This window comes from Ipomoea triloba, chromosome 5 (genome assembly GCF_003576645.1).
Source record: "Ipomoea triloba cultivar NCNSP0323 chromosome 5, ASM357664v1".
Classification (NCBI taxonomy): domain Eukaryota; kingdom Viridiplantae; phylum Streptophyta; class Magnoliopsida; order Solanales; family Convolvulaceae; genus Ipomoea; species Ipomoea triloba.
Window position 1 is genome coordinate 31,021,951 of NC_044920.1, and position 15,203 is coordinate 31,037,153.

Consider the following 15,203-nt stretch of genomic DNA (forward strand, 5'->3'; position numbering starts at 1 on the left):
CGAATACGCCAAATCTTATGCTACAACTGAAAACTATCGGCACTGTGGTATTGAATGGAGGAGGAGATAGGCGATAGATAGGGAGGAACGGAGCGTCGGGTGCGGATGCGTGAGAGAGCGTGAAGTCAACTATGTGGAGTGAAAATGACACGTGCAGCGTAAAAGCTGACACGTAGGTCGCGCGCAAATGTCGCTGTTGTGGTGCAAAGGTGAGAATGAAATCAGTGCAATAATAAATAAAAAAATAAAGATAAAGAGGAAAATGCGGATAGAGTGGTGAATGGGGCCAAGGCAGGCATAGGGCGGAGCAGAGGAGAGTAGGGTAGGGCCAGTGCAATGAATGTATTAAAAGAGAGAGAGATGAGGTGTGTGATGTGTGGCGTGGAGTCTTGTGGTGGTCCGCCGGACTGGTGAGAGTCCCGCCAAAACTCTGATAATAATGATGATCAATAAAGAGATAAAGTCAAGGACAAAAAAAAAAAAAAAAAAAGGAGAGAAAGAAACGTAAAACTTGTTGATTCCGTAATGGCGTAAACTGTATATGGACAGTGACACGATAGAAGACGACGACTCATAGACTCGTCGTTAATTTAAATTAAGAAAAGAAATGAGACGGTGTGAAGAAGGGAGGCGGCGATACCTAGATAGCTAGCTAGCTAGGTTAGGACATAGGACTTTGGCAGAGTTGTTGGGGTTGAGATCATCATCTCTTATCAATTACTAATATATAAATGAAGTTGGATTAGCAAGTAATTAATTAAATTAAAGATGAAAATGGGGTATAAAATAAAGGAAGGTGGCAGAGGGCGGTCCAGCAGGCAGTGGCGGTGCAGGAAACTGTCGGGGTCCGGTGAAGGTCCCATTGCATGCAGGATGCACCGTGGTGTGGTGTGGTTTGGTTTGGTTGAATTGATTGGTGGTGGATGGGATATGAATATGATGCCCTCACCAGTCACCTCACCTATGGTCTTTTTCACTACGTATACTACTTGTCCTTTTCCTTTCTCTTTACTTTATTTTAATTAATGGCTCCCCTCCCCATATGTACTAGAGTTTTCATCTTAAATTCGTGCTTATCACATTAATAATTTAATTCCATCATTATTAACGATACTTCCAACACCTAATTCTTTTGAAGTTAATACCATATATATGTATATAGAATCACACTTATGTGCAAATCAGCCTTAATCTCTGAATAATTGTACCGCAACAACTACGTGATTACACGTAATGGTTCCCAGTCCAGACATGTCTAGAGGGCATTTGTGGTGCAATTGTATCCGATGCAATCCAATCATGTAGTAAGTGCATTACAATCTTTTAATAATTTACAAGTTTTCACGTTAAGGTCAATTTACACCTGAAGGTATGTTTGTGTGTGTGTATAGGTAAGTGATGACATAAATTAGACTGAGATAAATGTTGGGGTTACATTATGTTACGAGATAAAAAGTATTGGACAAAAATGTATTGATTAGTGAGTATAAAATGATCAAGAGTTCAATCAAATAGTCATATACACAACTTTGATATGATTCCTGATGTACGGTTTAAGCTCACAATTTAATGAATGGTTCTCTGGGTTGGCTTGGATCGAGACTAATCCTAAGAATAGAGGGGCCGGGAAGGTCTAAAGTAGTTGTCAAGTCCTAAAGTCTCCTTTCCTAGCAATAAATGTGCAGACAGATTTAAGGACACATGTTGTGATTTCAGCATGTATTACACATGTATAGTATATGGTTGGTCGATCAGAGAGGCTAAGATAGTTGCGAGGAGACTGAAAATGTGATGAGATGCGAATTGATTACTTCTGCAGTTCAGTAGGTCCATTTGAGATGCTCAGGAAGCGAGGTCTTCACATCCGAGTTACAAGCACACGCTTCCTGGTTACACATGAGCGGGATACCGGGAAGTGCTCTAGTCGGGATCGACTTCGTCCAGTCCCTGCTCGGTTTGACACATATCAGTCTTGGTTGTGCTCATATAATTCCAGGCCTATTAACTTCAATCAAATCACAATAATATAAAAGTAGTATCTCGTCCTACAATTTCAGTTAATTCACAATTCAAATGCTAGTACAAGTGGAGTATAAGATGTATAGACCATATAAGAGATGTTCACTTTATACTTAAACTTGCAATTAGAGCTATATATGATAACTTGTGACATACTTGATTTGTGGATAAAGGACCAGTAAATCAACTACTTAAGCTAGCCACGTGATGCGATAAGCTGGTCAAGAATTTGATGCAAGCTAGTTCAATTCAATAACATGATAAGGTAGGCTTGTCTAGCGTGGTCCATTCAATTCAATATAGTGTAAGTGCAAATAGTAGTCAAATTTTTCGATCACATTGGTTGATGCAAACTAGTTCAATTCAATAACATGATAAGGTAGGTTGGTCTAGCTTGGTCCATTCAATTCAATATAATGTAAGTGTGAATAGTAGTCAAACTTTCAGATCACATTGGTTAATTATATTTTCTGAAATATAAGTATTTTGGACTTGGTGTTTAATGTATTAAGCAACGTAACTGAAGATGCCTTATTACAACCCCATTAGTGATTATTTACATATTAAAAAAAAAAGTCATTGATGTTATATTTTTATATTTCATAGCTTTTTTTAATTTTTATTTTATATTTGAAATATGAATTTGAGATAATATAAAAGTGGAATTGACTGAGCTTTAATTTCACGGCAATTGCGTCCAATGTTGGATATATGGAGAAGTTTTCATTTCATTTCAGATCAGCCATCAATTAATGAGTTGGTTGTTTTAAGGGTACGTGATATGATGAGAACAAGAATCTGGTCCATATTAGTCGATATTTTATTGCAATCTGCTACGTACGTAAATTGATAACGACAGTATGTATGTCATTTTTCTATATTTAATAATAATAACAATAAATTAAAATATAAAGAAAGCAAAATGCAGGCAGGGCAGATGGTGGTGCTGGGAAAAGAAGCAGAAGTTGACACGAAATGGTGCAAGCCTCCATGCAATATATAATAATTATATAATTTTGCTTGTCTGCATCTGAACAATGCATGCATGCATATATGCACGCACATCATGTAATACATATCTACTTCTACTTCACAACAGATTCCCTACTATACTATACGCCTCACAGAAAAAGAGGACTCGTCATGTCTATTTTTGGACACAAATAATGCTCATCTTTAATATCATGTCTTACCAAAACTTCTTGTTTGGATCTCAAACATCTTTTTCCTCCTACAATTATTTCATATATACCAGGCCATCCCATTTACTGTTTTCATTACTGTAATAATATTTATTTCTAATTATTCTACAATTTTGAATAATTTTTAATTCAAAAGTAATAAGAAAACGAATAATAGATATTAATCGAGCACTCGATCTCATCAAGCGGCACCCCAACTAAGTTGAACGCTAACTTGGCCTTGGTTGAGCGTTGTTTAACCTCGTACCCGAACTCTTTTCCTTAGTTAACTATGATCCAACCTGAACAATAAGTCACACACTTACAAATATAACAAAGAAAATGATATAATTTGAATTCCTTGTTGAAATTACCAATGAATCGGCCAAAACTTGTAGGGCATATATATTAGGATTCATCCAAAACTTAATTTCGTCTCGTCTCATTTCATTTAATTGTTAAGGAAAAATTAATTTGGTACATGTTGGTGAGTTCGTGAATGGTGATAATAAAGTAGGTCCGAAGTGTATAACGTGGGGCCCATGAGGCCATAATACGACGGAAGCAGGCAACAAAGTCGGCATTGAATGACGAGGTAGCAAAAAACAAAACAAACTTGTTTGGTTGGATTACGAAGACCCAACAAACTCAATTAATGCTCCATTTTCTCACTCCTATTTCTTTAATAAAGCATTTTTTTTTAGATTCTAGTTAATATGATATTATAAAATAAAATTTATATACTTAAAAATTGCACTAAAACCAATATACAATACAAATGTCAATTTTGGGAACTATTATTGTAAAAAGTGTTAAAGAAAATATACTAATACAAAGTAAAAGGAAAATGTTAGATTTGATACCGCTGATTTAGTATTTGGTATCGGTTCAAGTGATCAACCCCAATTGATTACAATATGAAGTATGAGGACACCGTTGAAAGATCTTTACGGATATTAAGGGGTCGTTATTATATTAATTTGAAAATTGCATTTCTTGTGCTTTAGAACGTCGAATTTTAATTAATTCCATTGATTTAAGGGATCTAGTTTCTATATTCAATTGACTATACACTTTTGACCAATTTAAATTAATAATTTAAAACACTATCATCAGTTATAAATTTGGGGTTGTGAATATTTTGGTCATGTTTATCAAAAATTATATTTATTATTGTAATTCAATTTTACTAGTGAAATGATTGGTCAACTTTTAAAGTGACATATTCAGTAAATATAAATAATATAAGAACAAGTTAAGGTAGCGTAAAATCTAAGCGTGACTAACATGTTCTTATATTTATTTAAAAAAAAAAAAAAAAAAAAAAACCTTACTGGAATGAAAATAAAATGGGAAAAGGTTGTCTTAGAGATATTAAAAATTAGTGGACATGGACCCCACAAGATCCGGACCGTCTGTCTCTTTGTGTCCGGCATAGCCTCCCGGCCAAACACGTGATTTCGATGCCCCTACGTACTCCCATTTTAAGATTAAATCATTTATTTTTGTTCCCCTCCATTGCCCATTGGGTGTAAAAAAAAAATTGTATAAATGCATCATATTAAAATTTTTTAGGTCAAGCATTCTTGTTAATAGGAGTCTAATTTTACAAGTATAATCTGAATTAAATCTAAATAAATTTTATAATAATAAAAATAACAATTGATGATTTTCTTGTAAATCAAAGAATGAAAGATGTTGTATGAAAAACTTTAACGTTGACAAATATTATATATAAAATAAATGAAAGTAGTATTATTTAAGGCATTGATATCTATCTGCAAACTTTATATAATAGTGGAGGTAGGACCATACAATATGGCTTCATTAAATTACAAATCTGCCGCCTAGATTAGGTTAATAATAATAATTAATCGTGGGAATTAGTGATCGGAAGCATCATTATGATGAATAAAGTAAAAAGAAGAGATGGGAGCATGGGCCATAGCGTAGAGTCATAAGATGATTATTGTATGTTCACAGATCATGTGACATTTAACAATAATTCCACTGAAAACTGTATGTTTCTAAATAAGCGTAATTTAAGAAATGATGTTTGGCAATAATTGGATTAAGTACAATTATTAGAATTTAGAAACAGTTGTTAACATGGACCGCATTATAGTTCGTGTTTGCTAATCAAAATAAATACTCCGTATGCTAAATCTATATACAAATACATATAATATAATCTATCTCTATATATGTTAATACAAAGCCAATCAACTCACAACCCAACCATCATAGTGTTTCCCTCTAATTCTACAGCATTCAATTCGTGTCTTAAAGGATTGTTTAAATTTCAATTATTTATGCTCCTATGTAATAGCATTGATGTTTAAAGTTCATAATGACGTTATTAATCAATGTTTTGAAACCACAAGGCGAATGATACATAGCAGATGGGACGACACTAAATCAACCCATAATGGATTTAGCAACCACGAAAGGATAGTCCCTAGTTGCATAATGGATGAGTCTATATATGACTCTAGTTTTTAAATGTCAAAAATCGAGTTCAACATACAGAGTCTTTTTAATGCTTTACGAATAAAATAATGAGGCCTTATATATTATCTAATTTTGGGTTGAGAGTTGACAGTGTAAAGTGAAGTGAAACATGTCACATTCTCCTAGCTAGCTGTCCACCTTGAAGATAGATAGATATGAGATATCCCCAATTTCATTGAGTGGGAAAAGCAAAGGAATCCCACTGTACATTGCACGTTACTGTTACAATTACTATATACATTTTTGGAACCTTTCCTTTCCTTTCTTCAGGTCAGGCTGCACTACATATTTATTTACCCACCCAACTCAATCTATCATCTTGGAATCAATAATTTTAACTTTTCATCCACTGCACTGCAAATTTTTATTTTATGGTGGTGCAGTGGTCCCTCCCTCCCTCAACTGCCCTTCCTGAGCTTCTCACTTCTCAAGTTGAGTAAAAAATTTTGAGTGTGTTCAGTCCAATGAACACAGAACAGTCAGCAGACCTAACCACACAGGCACAGTAAAAATTTAAGAGAATAATTAAAAGAGGAAAGGGTTATTGGTAGTTGTCCAGTTGCATGTCATTGCCTGCAGTGAACAGCTACATACACTATATTGCCTATGAAACAGACAAAAAGTAACAGAAATGATGGGTGATAATAATCCTGGCTGGCCTGTGAGAGATTAAAGCCAAGTCAATAGTTAAAGATTCCAGCATATCTCATCTCTAGTAATAAAGAAAGAGGATGCATGATGATGAGCCATTCACATTCTCATATAAATCATATCATCTATCTTGCACAATACAATCTACTGCAACTTTATTTGAGAATTTCTATGACTATGCTGTGCAACTTTACAGGAATGAATGTGGTTGATAGGTGGAGTGAGGGGAAAGCTAAAGACTTTTGTTAATTTTATTGCATTCTTGAATCAGAAAAACATCCCCCACACCCCACTATCAGTGAAGCACTTGAAACTTTATAAATCTGGTATTAAAGAATATCATATCATATCATATATTGGGGGAATGGAAGAGCTGTTTCCAATCCTTTCTTACTTTTTCTTGTTTCAAACATATTGGTGGTGCACTGCTGCTGTTGCCAACAACTCAACTGTAAACATCAGCAGCCTCCCCACTTACACAGGGATCCACATGCTCATTTATTAGGGGATAGCTACGATTGTGGTGGTACACCTAATTTCCCTTCATTTCCTAATTCCTAATACTGGTGTCGAATTGAGACATAGTGTTGACTGCTACGTAAATATGAAAAAATATATAAATATTTGTGCCTTCACTATCAACTATAACTTTTAGCATAATGAGCATTAGAACTGGCCATGGGATTCTCATTGGTTGCGGCTAATTAACAGTCATCTATCTTCCCACTCATCCCATTTACTTGAACCAATTAATAATCCAGAAAATGTTTGAGTGGTTTGGCTTTACTTTTATGTTATTGTTTATAGTGTGGTTGAAGCTTTTTAAGGTGCCTAATGTAGACAAGAAGGAACATCACAACACTTTTAGACAAAGCAAGTACTGATTGGGGTACTGGTTTCTGTGTGAGAGATAGATAGATAGATAGATATGAGATATATAATGGGCAGTGGGCACACATGATATCTAACAGAGGACAAATGGACAATTTTTTATACACATTGGTTGGTCCCAAGTACAGGTTAAAGAATAGGGGAAAAGTAGTCCTAAATGTAATAATCCCTATCAAAGACTAGGTAGATAAAAGAGTCCTATGTTTTGTAAATGTTTATGCTTTTTCCCATCCCCCTTTCCCTTGAAAGTTGTACATTCCAACAGTGGATGGTACAAGGACTAGAGAGGTGAAAGTGACACCACAGCCCTCACTATACTCCAAGTAAATGGACATAGTTGGTATGATCACCATATGGAAATCTATAATTTTTGTGTTGTCAACAACTTGATGCATAAATACAGAAGCTTTGGTCCCACCACCCATGGACCATATAGATTTTTCCTCCTAAAATCAATTCCCTCCCTAGTCCCCAGTGCCCATCAAATGGTCCTCTCATAAACAGATCAGAAGGTGGAATTTCTTGTTCTAGTTTCACCCAACTTGGTTTTGGTTGGATTTGACAACAACATTCATTCATGCTTAACATTTAATAATCATGGGTTGGCCGGCAAAATATGTTTCACATACATAGCAGTCCTCCTAATTGGGCTAAGATTATTAATTTAAGGTTTATCACTATCTGTGACAGTGACTAGAATAAGTTGACAATTCAATCAATCACAACTTGAATGGAATGGTCCACACATTAATGCTGCCTGCATATGCCAATAACTTTTCAAGCTGGGGATGGAAATCAAACCTGATGCTTTACCAAACAATAGTGCCCACTTTTGCCGTGAATGGAAGCTTTTCATTTCTGCTATCGACAACTTCTTGTATCCATACGCTTATCCCTGCACATCAGGCATCTCACATGCTTGGTATTTTCAGTACTTACACAACGTACAAAATGACAGCTCAACAAGGATTTGTTAGATGGGTCAGGCTTTGTAAATTATGTATAATCTCATCACACAAAATACCCCACTCCTCCATTCCTAGATAATATAAACCAAAATGTCAATTCAAGCATGTAGTTCAGCTCTGCCTGACAAGCATAATTACCTGCCCCATAATCATTCCTGCAAGTTTTACTCACTATTCCATGCAGGTAAAATTGTAGGACTGTAGCATGTTTCATGAGGATTAAAAGAAGATGAATGGTTTTTTATGGGATGGGAAAAAATATTGTTTGACAGAGTTGTTTATTGCCATAGCAGTCCACCATTGCAGACAAATTTCTGTATCTTAGTCCTTCAGTACTAAGAGAGCAACATGAAGGAACAGGACACAAGAAATTAATGCCACTGGGCCATACAGTAGGGGAAATCATGATCTGCAAGAAACATTGAATGATCTTTTCAAAATCTATTTTTTTGGGCTTTAATGAAGTGACTAGGCCCACCTTCACATTATCATAATGAAATGTGTGAGGCATATCTGCATATCCCTCTCAGTTCATGTATGCAATCTGCATTTGGCAATTACTTCCACCTGTATGTGTAGTATATGTGCCAAAATGTTAAATGCTCAGCCATCACTTCAAGATAGAGATTTCTTGAGATAATGTTTTCATCTTAATCCTAGATGGCCAAGGGAAAACAAATTGGGAGATAGAAAAAAAGATTGCAAGTTTACATTTCAACAGCATCATTGTTTTGTTTTGTTTTGTTTTTAATTTTTTAATTTTTATCATGGATCTTTCAGCTGTGTTAAGAAACTAGCTTAGTATGTAGTATTGGTTAAGACCTGGCAATTGCCACTTATAAAAAGGCAATTTCTTATAACCATTTGAAATGCCTCAACATTGTATATCAATCAAATGACATTGAGAAAAACGCCAGAGAGAAGATCCCTTTTGTTAATTTTTTTGTTCATGGAGAGTTGGATGCTCTACATACAGCTGCACTCCAAGAGGTTCAATCCTCATTGACTTGATAGGTATAATGAGCGGAGGCTGTTGCCATTGCTTGGTGTCTGTTGGAACCCATATACCTGCATCCTTACTTGTACTACTATCCGGGAGAGAGCGAAAGTAAGCTGTTATTTCCCACCTGCAATCTATCAAAGGCGATAACTTGATCACCAGATATAACCAAATTTGAGAAGCAAAATGGTTTGTGAGACCTTCTTTGGTATAAATCATCTACATCTATGCCAAATACACAGGTTCACAAAGTTCTCACAGAAACTATAACACAAAATTTCAAAACATTCTAGATCAAAGAACCAGAAATATTGACTGTGTTTCAAGTTTCAATTCTAACATGTGACTTTCTACATTATGGTTTCTCATGTTCCAACTAAAAATGTGTTTCCTACAGGGAAAGACAGGGCTTTAAGTAAAGTTACAGTCTGGAACATGCTGCAGATGGGTGGTCTCAGCTAGTACATGCAAGTTTTGGACTATTATCAATCTTTTATTTACTTCTGTACTTGATTTGCTAAACTCTAATTTAAAGCCATTGTACAGTACCACCGGAACCATATTAGCCAGGGGAGAAGGGGAGTAAATTTTACTTGTGGACAAAACACACATAACGAAAATGTTTTGTGCACAAGAGCATATATGGGTATGGCAGAGATAAAATATAGCTAAGATTTTCTCATACCTTGAGGAAGAGTCTGGGTGAGAGATTGTGAAATGGGAAGCTTGATGAAGAAAGACCTAAGTGAGAACTCCAGGTCAGCTTCTTCCACCATTGAACCATAAGACTGGTTCACATCTATCTTGAACACAAATCTCTCAAAAGGAACACTTTTGCTATCAAACAAAATAACTGCAACTCTCTCCACTTGTCCCTAAATCAATAAATCCAACACTTTCTTCACCAATTAGTGTTTTCTAAAATAAAGTTTTAAAAGTGTAGCCAGGAAATTTAGAAACCTTTTGGATAAAAGGAAGGAGGCCAGTAACAGTGGAGTGAATATAGTCTCTCAGCTCAGGATGCCGAGCTTTATGCACCACTAGATTCATGTAACGCCGCCTCTCAAACGCCCCTGAAAATCCAATTTCAAAAAAAAATTCCTCAAACAAAATTCTCAAAAAAAAATCCTGCCTTAATTATTTATTCAGATTAAATATGGCGAGAAATAGAGGGAAAAGTTACTGCAATGATTTACCATTTGGGTAGACTCCTTTGAGGAAGATAACGGAGGTGATGGCTACTTCCAAAAATTCTACTAGAATCCGAGCAGTTTGACCTGTAAATGGTAAAAATAAAATAAAAATTGAAGACGAGATTGGGGGATTTCCAAGATGGAATTTCGATCGGAGTGAAACATACCTTGTGGATTTTGTTTGTCCTTTCGATCCGTATTCATGCGGCGCAGTTTCTGTCGACTTCCTCAACTCCTTCCCTGTCGGCTTATTTTCAACTTTTTTCTTGCCTCGCGTTTCTATGGTTTTATTTTTTACAGTAACATTTAATCCGGTATACGGAGTATATAAATATTAATGCTTTTTACTCTGTAATTGGATTCTTAATATGCAATTTTTTATAATATAATGTAAGAGAAAAATATCTCTTTTATTTTATTTTATTATTATTAAACTGGCAATTAAAGTTTAACTAACAATGAGACAATACATTCATCCATTCATTCATACATAACACCGTTATCTATCTAATCCAGCATGCATTATGCATATAGAGTTCATCTCTATCAATATTCTGCAAATTAAAGTGCAGATAATCTTCAAGGTAGTCCTGGAGATTTTGGGCTGCCCCCTTCAATCTTCATGCACTGCACACAATCAAGCTAAGTAAGATACGTAATTATATACGTATAAAAGAGAAATGTATAGATATATAAAATACCTATATATGATGGCAAGTAATGTTAGGATTGAGGACCAAGGTTGTTGTAAGCTTGCAAAAGGTAGGAAGGCGGTTGGATTTTTTGGTGTCTACAGGGAAAGCATTTGGGGCGTCTTTGTAGCAGAGACAGATGGTGTTGTAGTTGCGTTTTGAGGAAGCAGCAAACTTATCTAACACTCTGGCTCCATTGCAGCAGGAAACGCTTGGTTTTGGGGCAGTGGCGCCGATACTCAAGAACTTCTCGCAAGGTATTAGTTTTCGGATGTAGTCTAAGCATTGGGGAGTTAATGCACATTCGCCATCATCAACCTTAACCAATGCTAAAACAAGAATAATCCATACCCAGCAACACAATCCCAGCTTTTGATTCATATATGGCGCGCGGTTAGGTTAAGGATCGGAATTGAAGATCAGCCGGGCGGTGATGATGGATCGGAGGTGGAAGATGATATATGTTTTCCGGTCGCCCAATTTCCGTTTCCACCAATATAATCCACTCCATTTGTATGTGTAACCTAAGTGGGTTATAGGATGATGATGAATTGAAATTATGGCAGTGATATATGAGTTGAGCATGACATAAGAAACCATGAAACTGAATTAACACAAATCTGCTAACCACTTCCAAACACAAGTATGTATGTAGAAGATGGATATATGGGTGAAAATCACATGAAACTAAATTAACAGAAAATTGTCACAAAGTAAATAATTAGTGATAATATCCAAAACTAAAATAAAAAATTTGGCAATAACTCAGATCAACACTAGAAGGCGCATCATGTAATGTAAATAACTTCCAGCTATTGATGCCTTACATCTTGTCCGGGGAGGTGTCATCTGCTCCTTCAATCACTAGACCTAGACTAGACTGTTAGCTTGTGAACCCAGCCTGCTCCAATGGATCAGATGACACCATACTTGCTGATAACATTCTAATCTTTTTTTTGGCTGATAGGAATGACTAATTTGCGTCTTGAGTAGGGATAATTCAGTATATTTGTTAAGGTGTAAGATTTAAGTACAAATTTCATGATTAGTTCAAGTTTGTATAACATGATTATGTTCAGAATATTGAAATTAAGAGGAAGAATAAGCTACGTCAATCTAAGCAACCGTCCGTAATGGTTGTTTTGAGCTTAATATTGTGTTTTGAGTTCATAGTTTTGTTTCAAATCTATCAAAATTCTTTGTCAGCTTCCTTTGGTGTCTTGTCTCGGTGTACTCTCAAAATATCTCTTTGTTTTCTTTCTCGGTTGGCAAGAACAAGGGGAAAACCTTGTTTTTCCCGACTTTTTTTTTCCCTCGCATTGGATTGGATGGGGATACCAAAGTGGCATTTTAGAAAAGCTTTAGGATATGGAAATGTCATTTGTGTCGAACATAACATGAACATTTTAGGTTCTTCTCCTATCCGAACCAAAAAAAATTACAACATCCTCCATTCACAAAAATAAGCAAAGAAAATCTCGTAAGTTTGTTAAAATTTGTGATGCTAACTAATGCTTGTACTGTTTGTTGAATCATTACCCCTTGGAGGAACACTATTTTACCTTCTTGAGGAGGTTAGATGTTCGGAACTTGGCATCGTCCTTGATGAAACTCCACCATAGGCAAGTTAGGGGGATTGTGGTGGCATGCCAAAGAGCATGTGCATCTACAAGTCCTTGATATGGAGGGAAGTCATATATCTCTAGGAGCATTGCAAGCCCACCTCCAATCACAACAATCCACACCTTCAATCGAGAAGGATGACGACTCACTCCTGCCCAGATTGCCCAAATCAAAAGTTGAGCCACACCCATGACAACACAGACCAGCATGTTCCATCCTGGCACATAGCCACAAATTCATATCAATTGAGACACAAGAAATAGAGCAGGAAGAAATTTAAACACACATATTTGATCTAGTAATTGTATAAGATAGGCAGGTGACATAACACCTAGGATTTCAGCTCACTTCCCTCCATTATTTTGTCTTTCCTTCCCCATATTCATAGCTGTTGTCTGAGCTACTTTACATAATCCGTTGTAAGATGGATACATTGTGTATATTATTTTGTAAAACGGATAAACTCTTGTATTTTATTTACCAACAAAAGCTGTAATTATTTTCAATATAGTAAGGCTGAGACACTTACCATAATCCATTTTATAATTGTTCAGGTAAAGTATGTGGGTTGTTATAAAAGCAAGAATTGGGGCAGAAACCATCACTCTGGCAGCCTCATCCCTCACATTGAAACTTCTTAGTATAGCCAGAATAAGCGAATAGCCAAGTAAGGCCACTGCAGATGAGTAGTCTAACTTTTCCGTAACATCCACATCTCTGCAATGCAGAAATTCAATGCAGTAGTTAAACCACAGTGCTGAAGATTCATCAATGAAAACAACACTGGACAGAGACACCAGAATCTTGACATGGCCAATAGGCCATACAATCAACTTGATGTACGGGAAGAACTAAAAAAAGTATGAAATAGAATCTAAGAATCCACCACCAACAAGCATCAGAAGAACATGAATGAAAGCTCACCTGCTGTGGAAAACAGCACTCCACAACCATGAGTTCATAGCCAGCAGGCCATATATGAGCCAAAGGCCAGTATAATCATAGTATGTCCTCTTGTCAGCTTTAAATGGCAAGTTGTACTTAACAAGCTTGAAAAAGGACAGCCAACCATAGAAGTGCATTGCAAGGTTGAGCACCGAAAATGCAACAGAGACAGCCTCCTGAAACATTTAAGACAATACTTCAGATTGATAATAAAATTGCATTAATTGTTGCTTCTATATTGGTGATCAGCCTATAAAGCTCATAAACCAATAACCTGAAGCCCAAAGAGACGTTTGAAAGGCCATTTGCCATGGTATTTGTTCGGTGCTGAACCAAGTGCTGCTCTTTCCTTTTCTCTGTCAATCATGCACTGATATCGGCAATCATTTTTGCAGCCTGATTGTTTCCACTGCAGATAGAGATGTTTTTGCATGTACCAAGTACCACCAATGGAAGAACCATCTGAAAGTAATTTGCAGTGTGGAAAACAGTTTCCCCCAGCACATCCAGTCAATTCACATTCTGAAACACAAGCCCTGATATGGGGAGAATGTCAACTGCCTCATCACACAGGACAAAGAAATCGCCATACTGTTTGGTTTACATCCCCCCAACCCCCAACAACACACATACTTTTTCCCTGTCGAAACATCAAACTCAATAAAGGGAGAGGGAGCTACAAGTAGCCTTGACAAATATACAATGTATTACCTATATGATGGATCTTTGTCACCAGCACTAGCATCAAGCATTCCAATCAGACATGAGAATACAACAAAGAGAGTGGTCCAACAATAGCATCCCATCTGATCATAATGACAACCAAAATCATAAGTTGAAATAACTTCACTTTATTACATGAAATATGTAGGTACTAACTCAAGCACCATATTCAGTTCACCATTCAGTTTAGATTTGAGATAAGGCAAAGCTTAATCATGTCATCTTAGATGGGATAAAACAAATCAAATCATGATACAAGAGCATATCCTAACAGTTCATTAAGGCCAATGCTAATTCTTAGTCAGATCGTTAGGCCAGTAGAATCGTGCTTATAATTATAAAGGAAAAGAGCTGATTATCAACCAAATCAATCCACAGAACAGGATAAACAATAAATCAAAAATTTCAATTCCAAACAAAGCTCATCGACATTAACGCAAGGCAACAAGATCGTAATCAACGGACATTGTAAGAGATCTCATCAAATCATACAGACAGTTATAATTGCGTGAAAAGAATATGAATGAATCTTGATAGCTTACTTAGAGAAACAATTAAATCAAGCTAACTATAAACTACACTCAAGATTATCTTCGTATTCTGCGCCAGATGGAGAACAGTTTTGGAAGATTATGAGGGGAAAAAAAAAAAAGAACAAGAAATAAAGCAGTTCGGATACTCACTTTGGAAATGATACTGGATTCCCTTCCAAAATAAGAAAATACAGTCAAGTACTCTTCATCTAAGTCATAGTGTATGAAAGATGAGAAATGGCAGGAAACACTCGCTCACGCTCAACTTTTCTT

At 36.1% G+C, this 15,203-nt stretch overlaps 2 protein-coding genes across 3 annotated transcripts; both read right to left on the bottom strand.

The window, feature by feature from the left end:
• Window positions 1–8,908: 8,908 nt before the first annotated feature.
• Window positions 8,909–11,037, bottom strand: LOC116018923 (DNA polymerase zeta processivity subunit). Its single transcript, XM_031258966.1, has 5 exons — window positions 10,582–11,037; window positions 10,418–10,498; window positions 10,182–10,294; window positions 9,907–10,096; window positions 8,909–9,355 (listed from the first exon to the last, which is right to left on the bottom strand). The coding sequence occupies exons 1-5, from the start codon at window positions 10,616–10,618 to the stop codon at window positions 9,156–9,158; spliced, it is 621 nt and encodes a 206-aa protein (XP_031114826.1). The 5' UTR covers window positions 10,619–11,037; the 3' UTR covers window positions 8,909–9,155.
• A 1,412-nt stretch (window positions 11,038–12,449) lies between these two features.
• Window positions 12,450–15,203, bottom strand: LOC116019099 (post-GPI attachment to proteins factor 3). Of its 2 annotated transcripts, none has more exons than XM_031259191.1 (6): window positions 15,081–15,203; window positions 14,386–14,480; window positions 13,949–14,210; window positions 13,654–13,850; window positions 13,259–13,446; window positions 12,450–12,946 (listed from the first exon to the last, which is right to left on the bottom strand). In XM_031259191.1, exons 2-6 carry the CDS (start codon window positions 14,478–14,480, stop codon window positions 12,660–12,662), a joined length of 1,029 nt encoding a protein of 342 aa, XP_031115051.1. In that variant the 5' UTR covers window positions 15,081–15,203; the 3' UTR covers window positions 12,450–12,659. The 2 variants fall into 2 exon arrangements, with proteins under 2 accessions (XP_031115051.1, XP_031115052.1); XM_031259192.1 differs by lacking the exon at window positions 15,081–15,203 and adding an exon at window positions 14,940–14,978.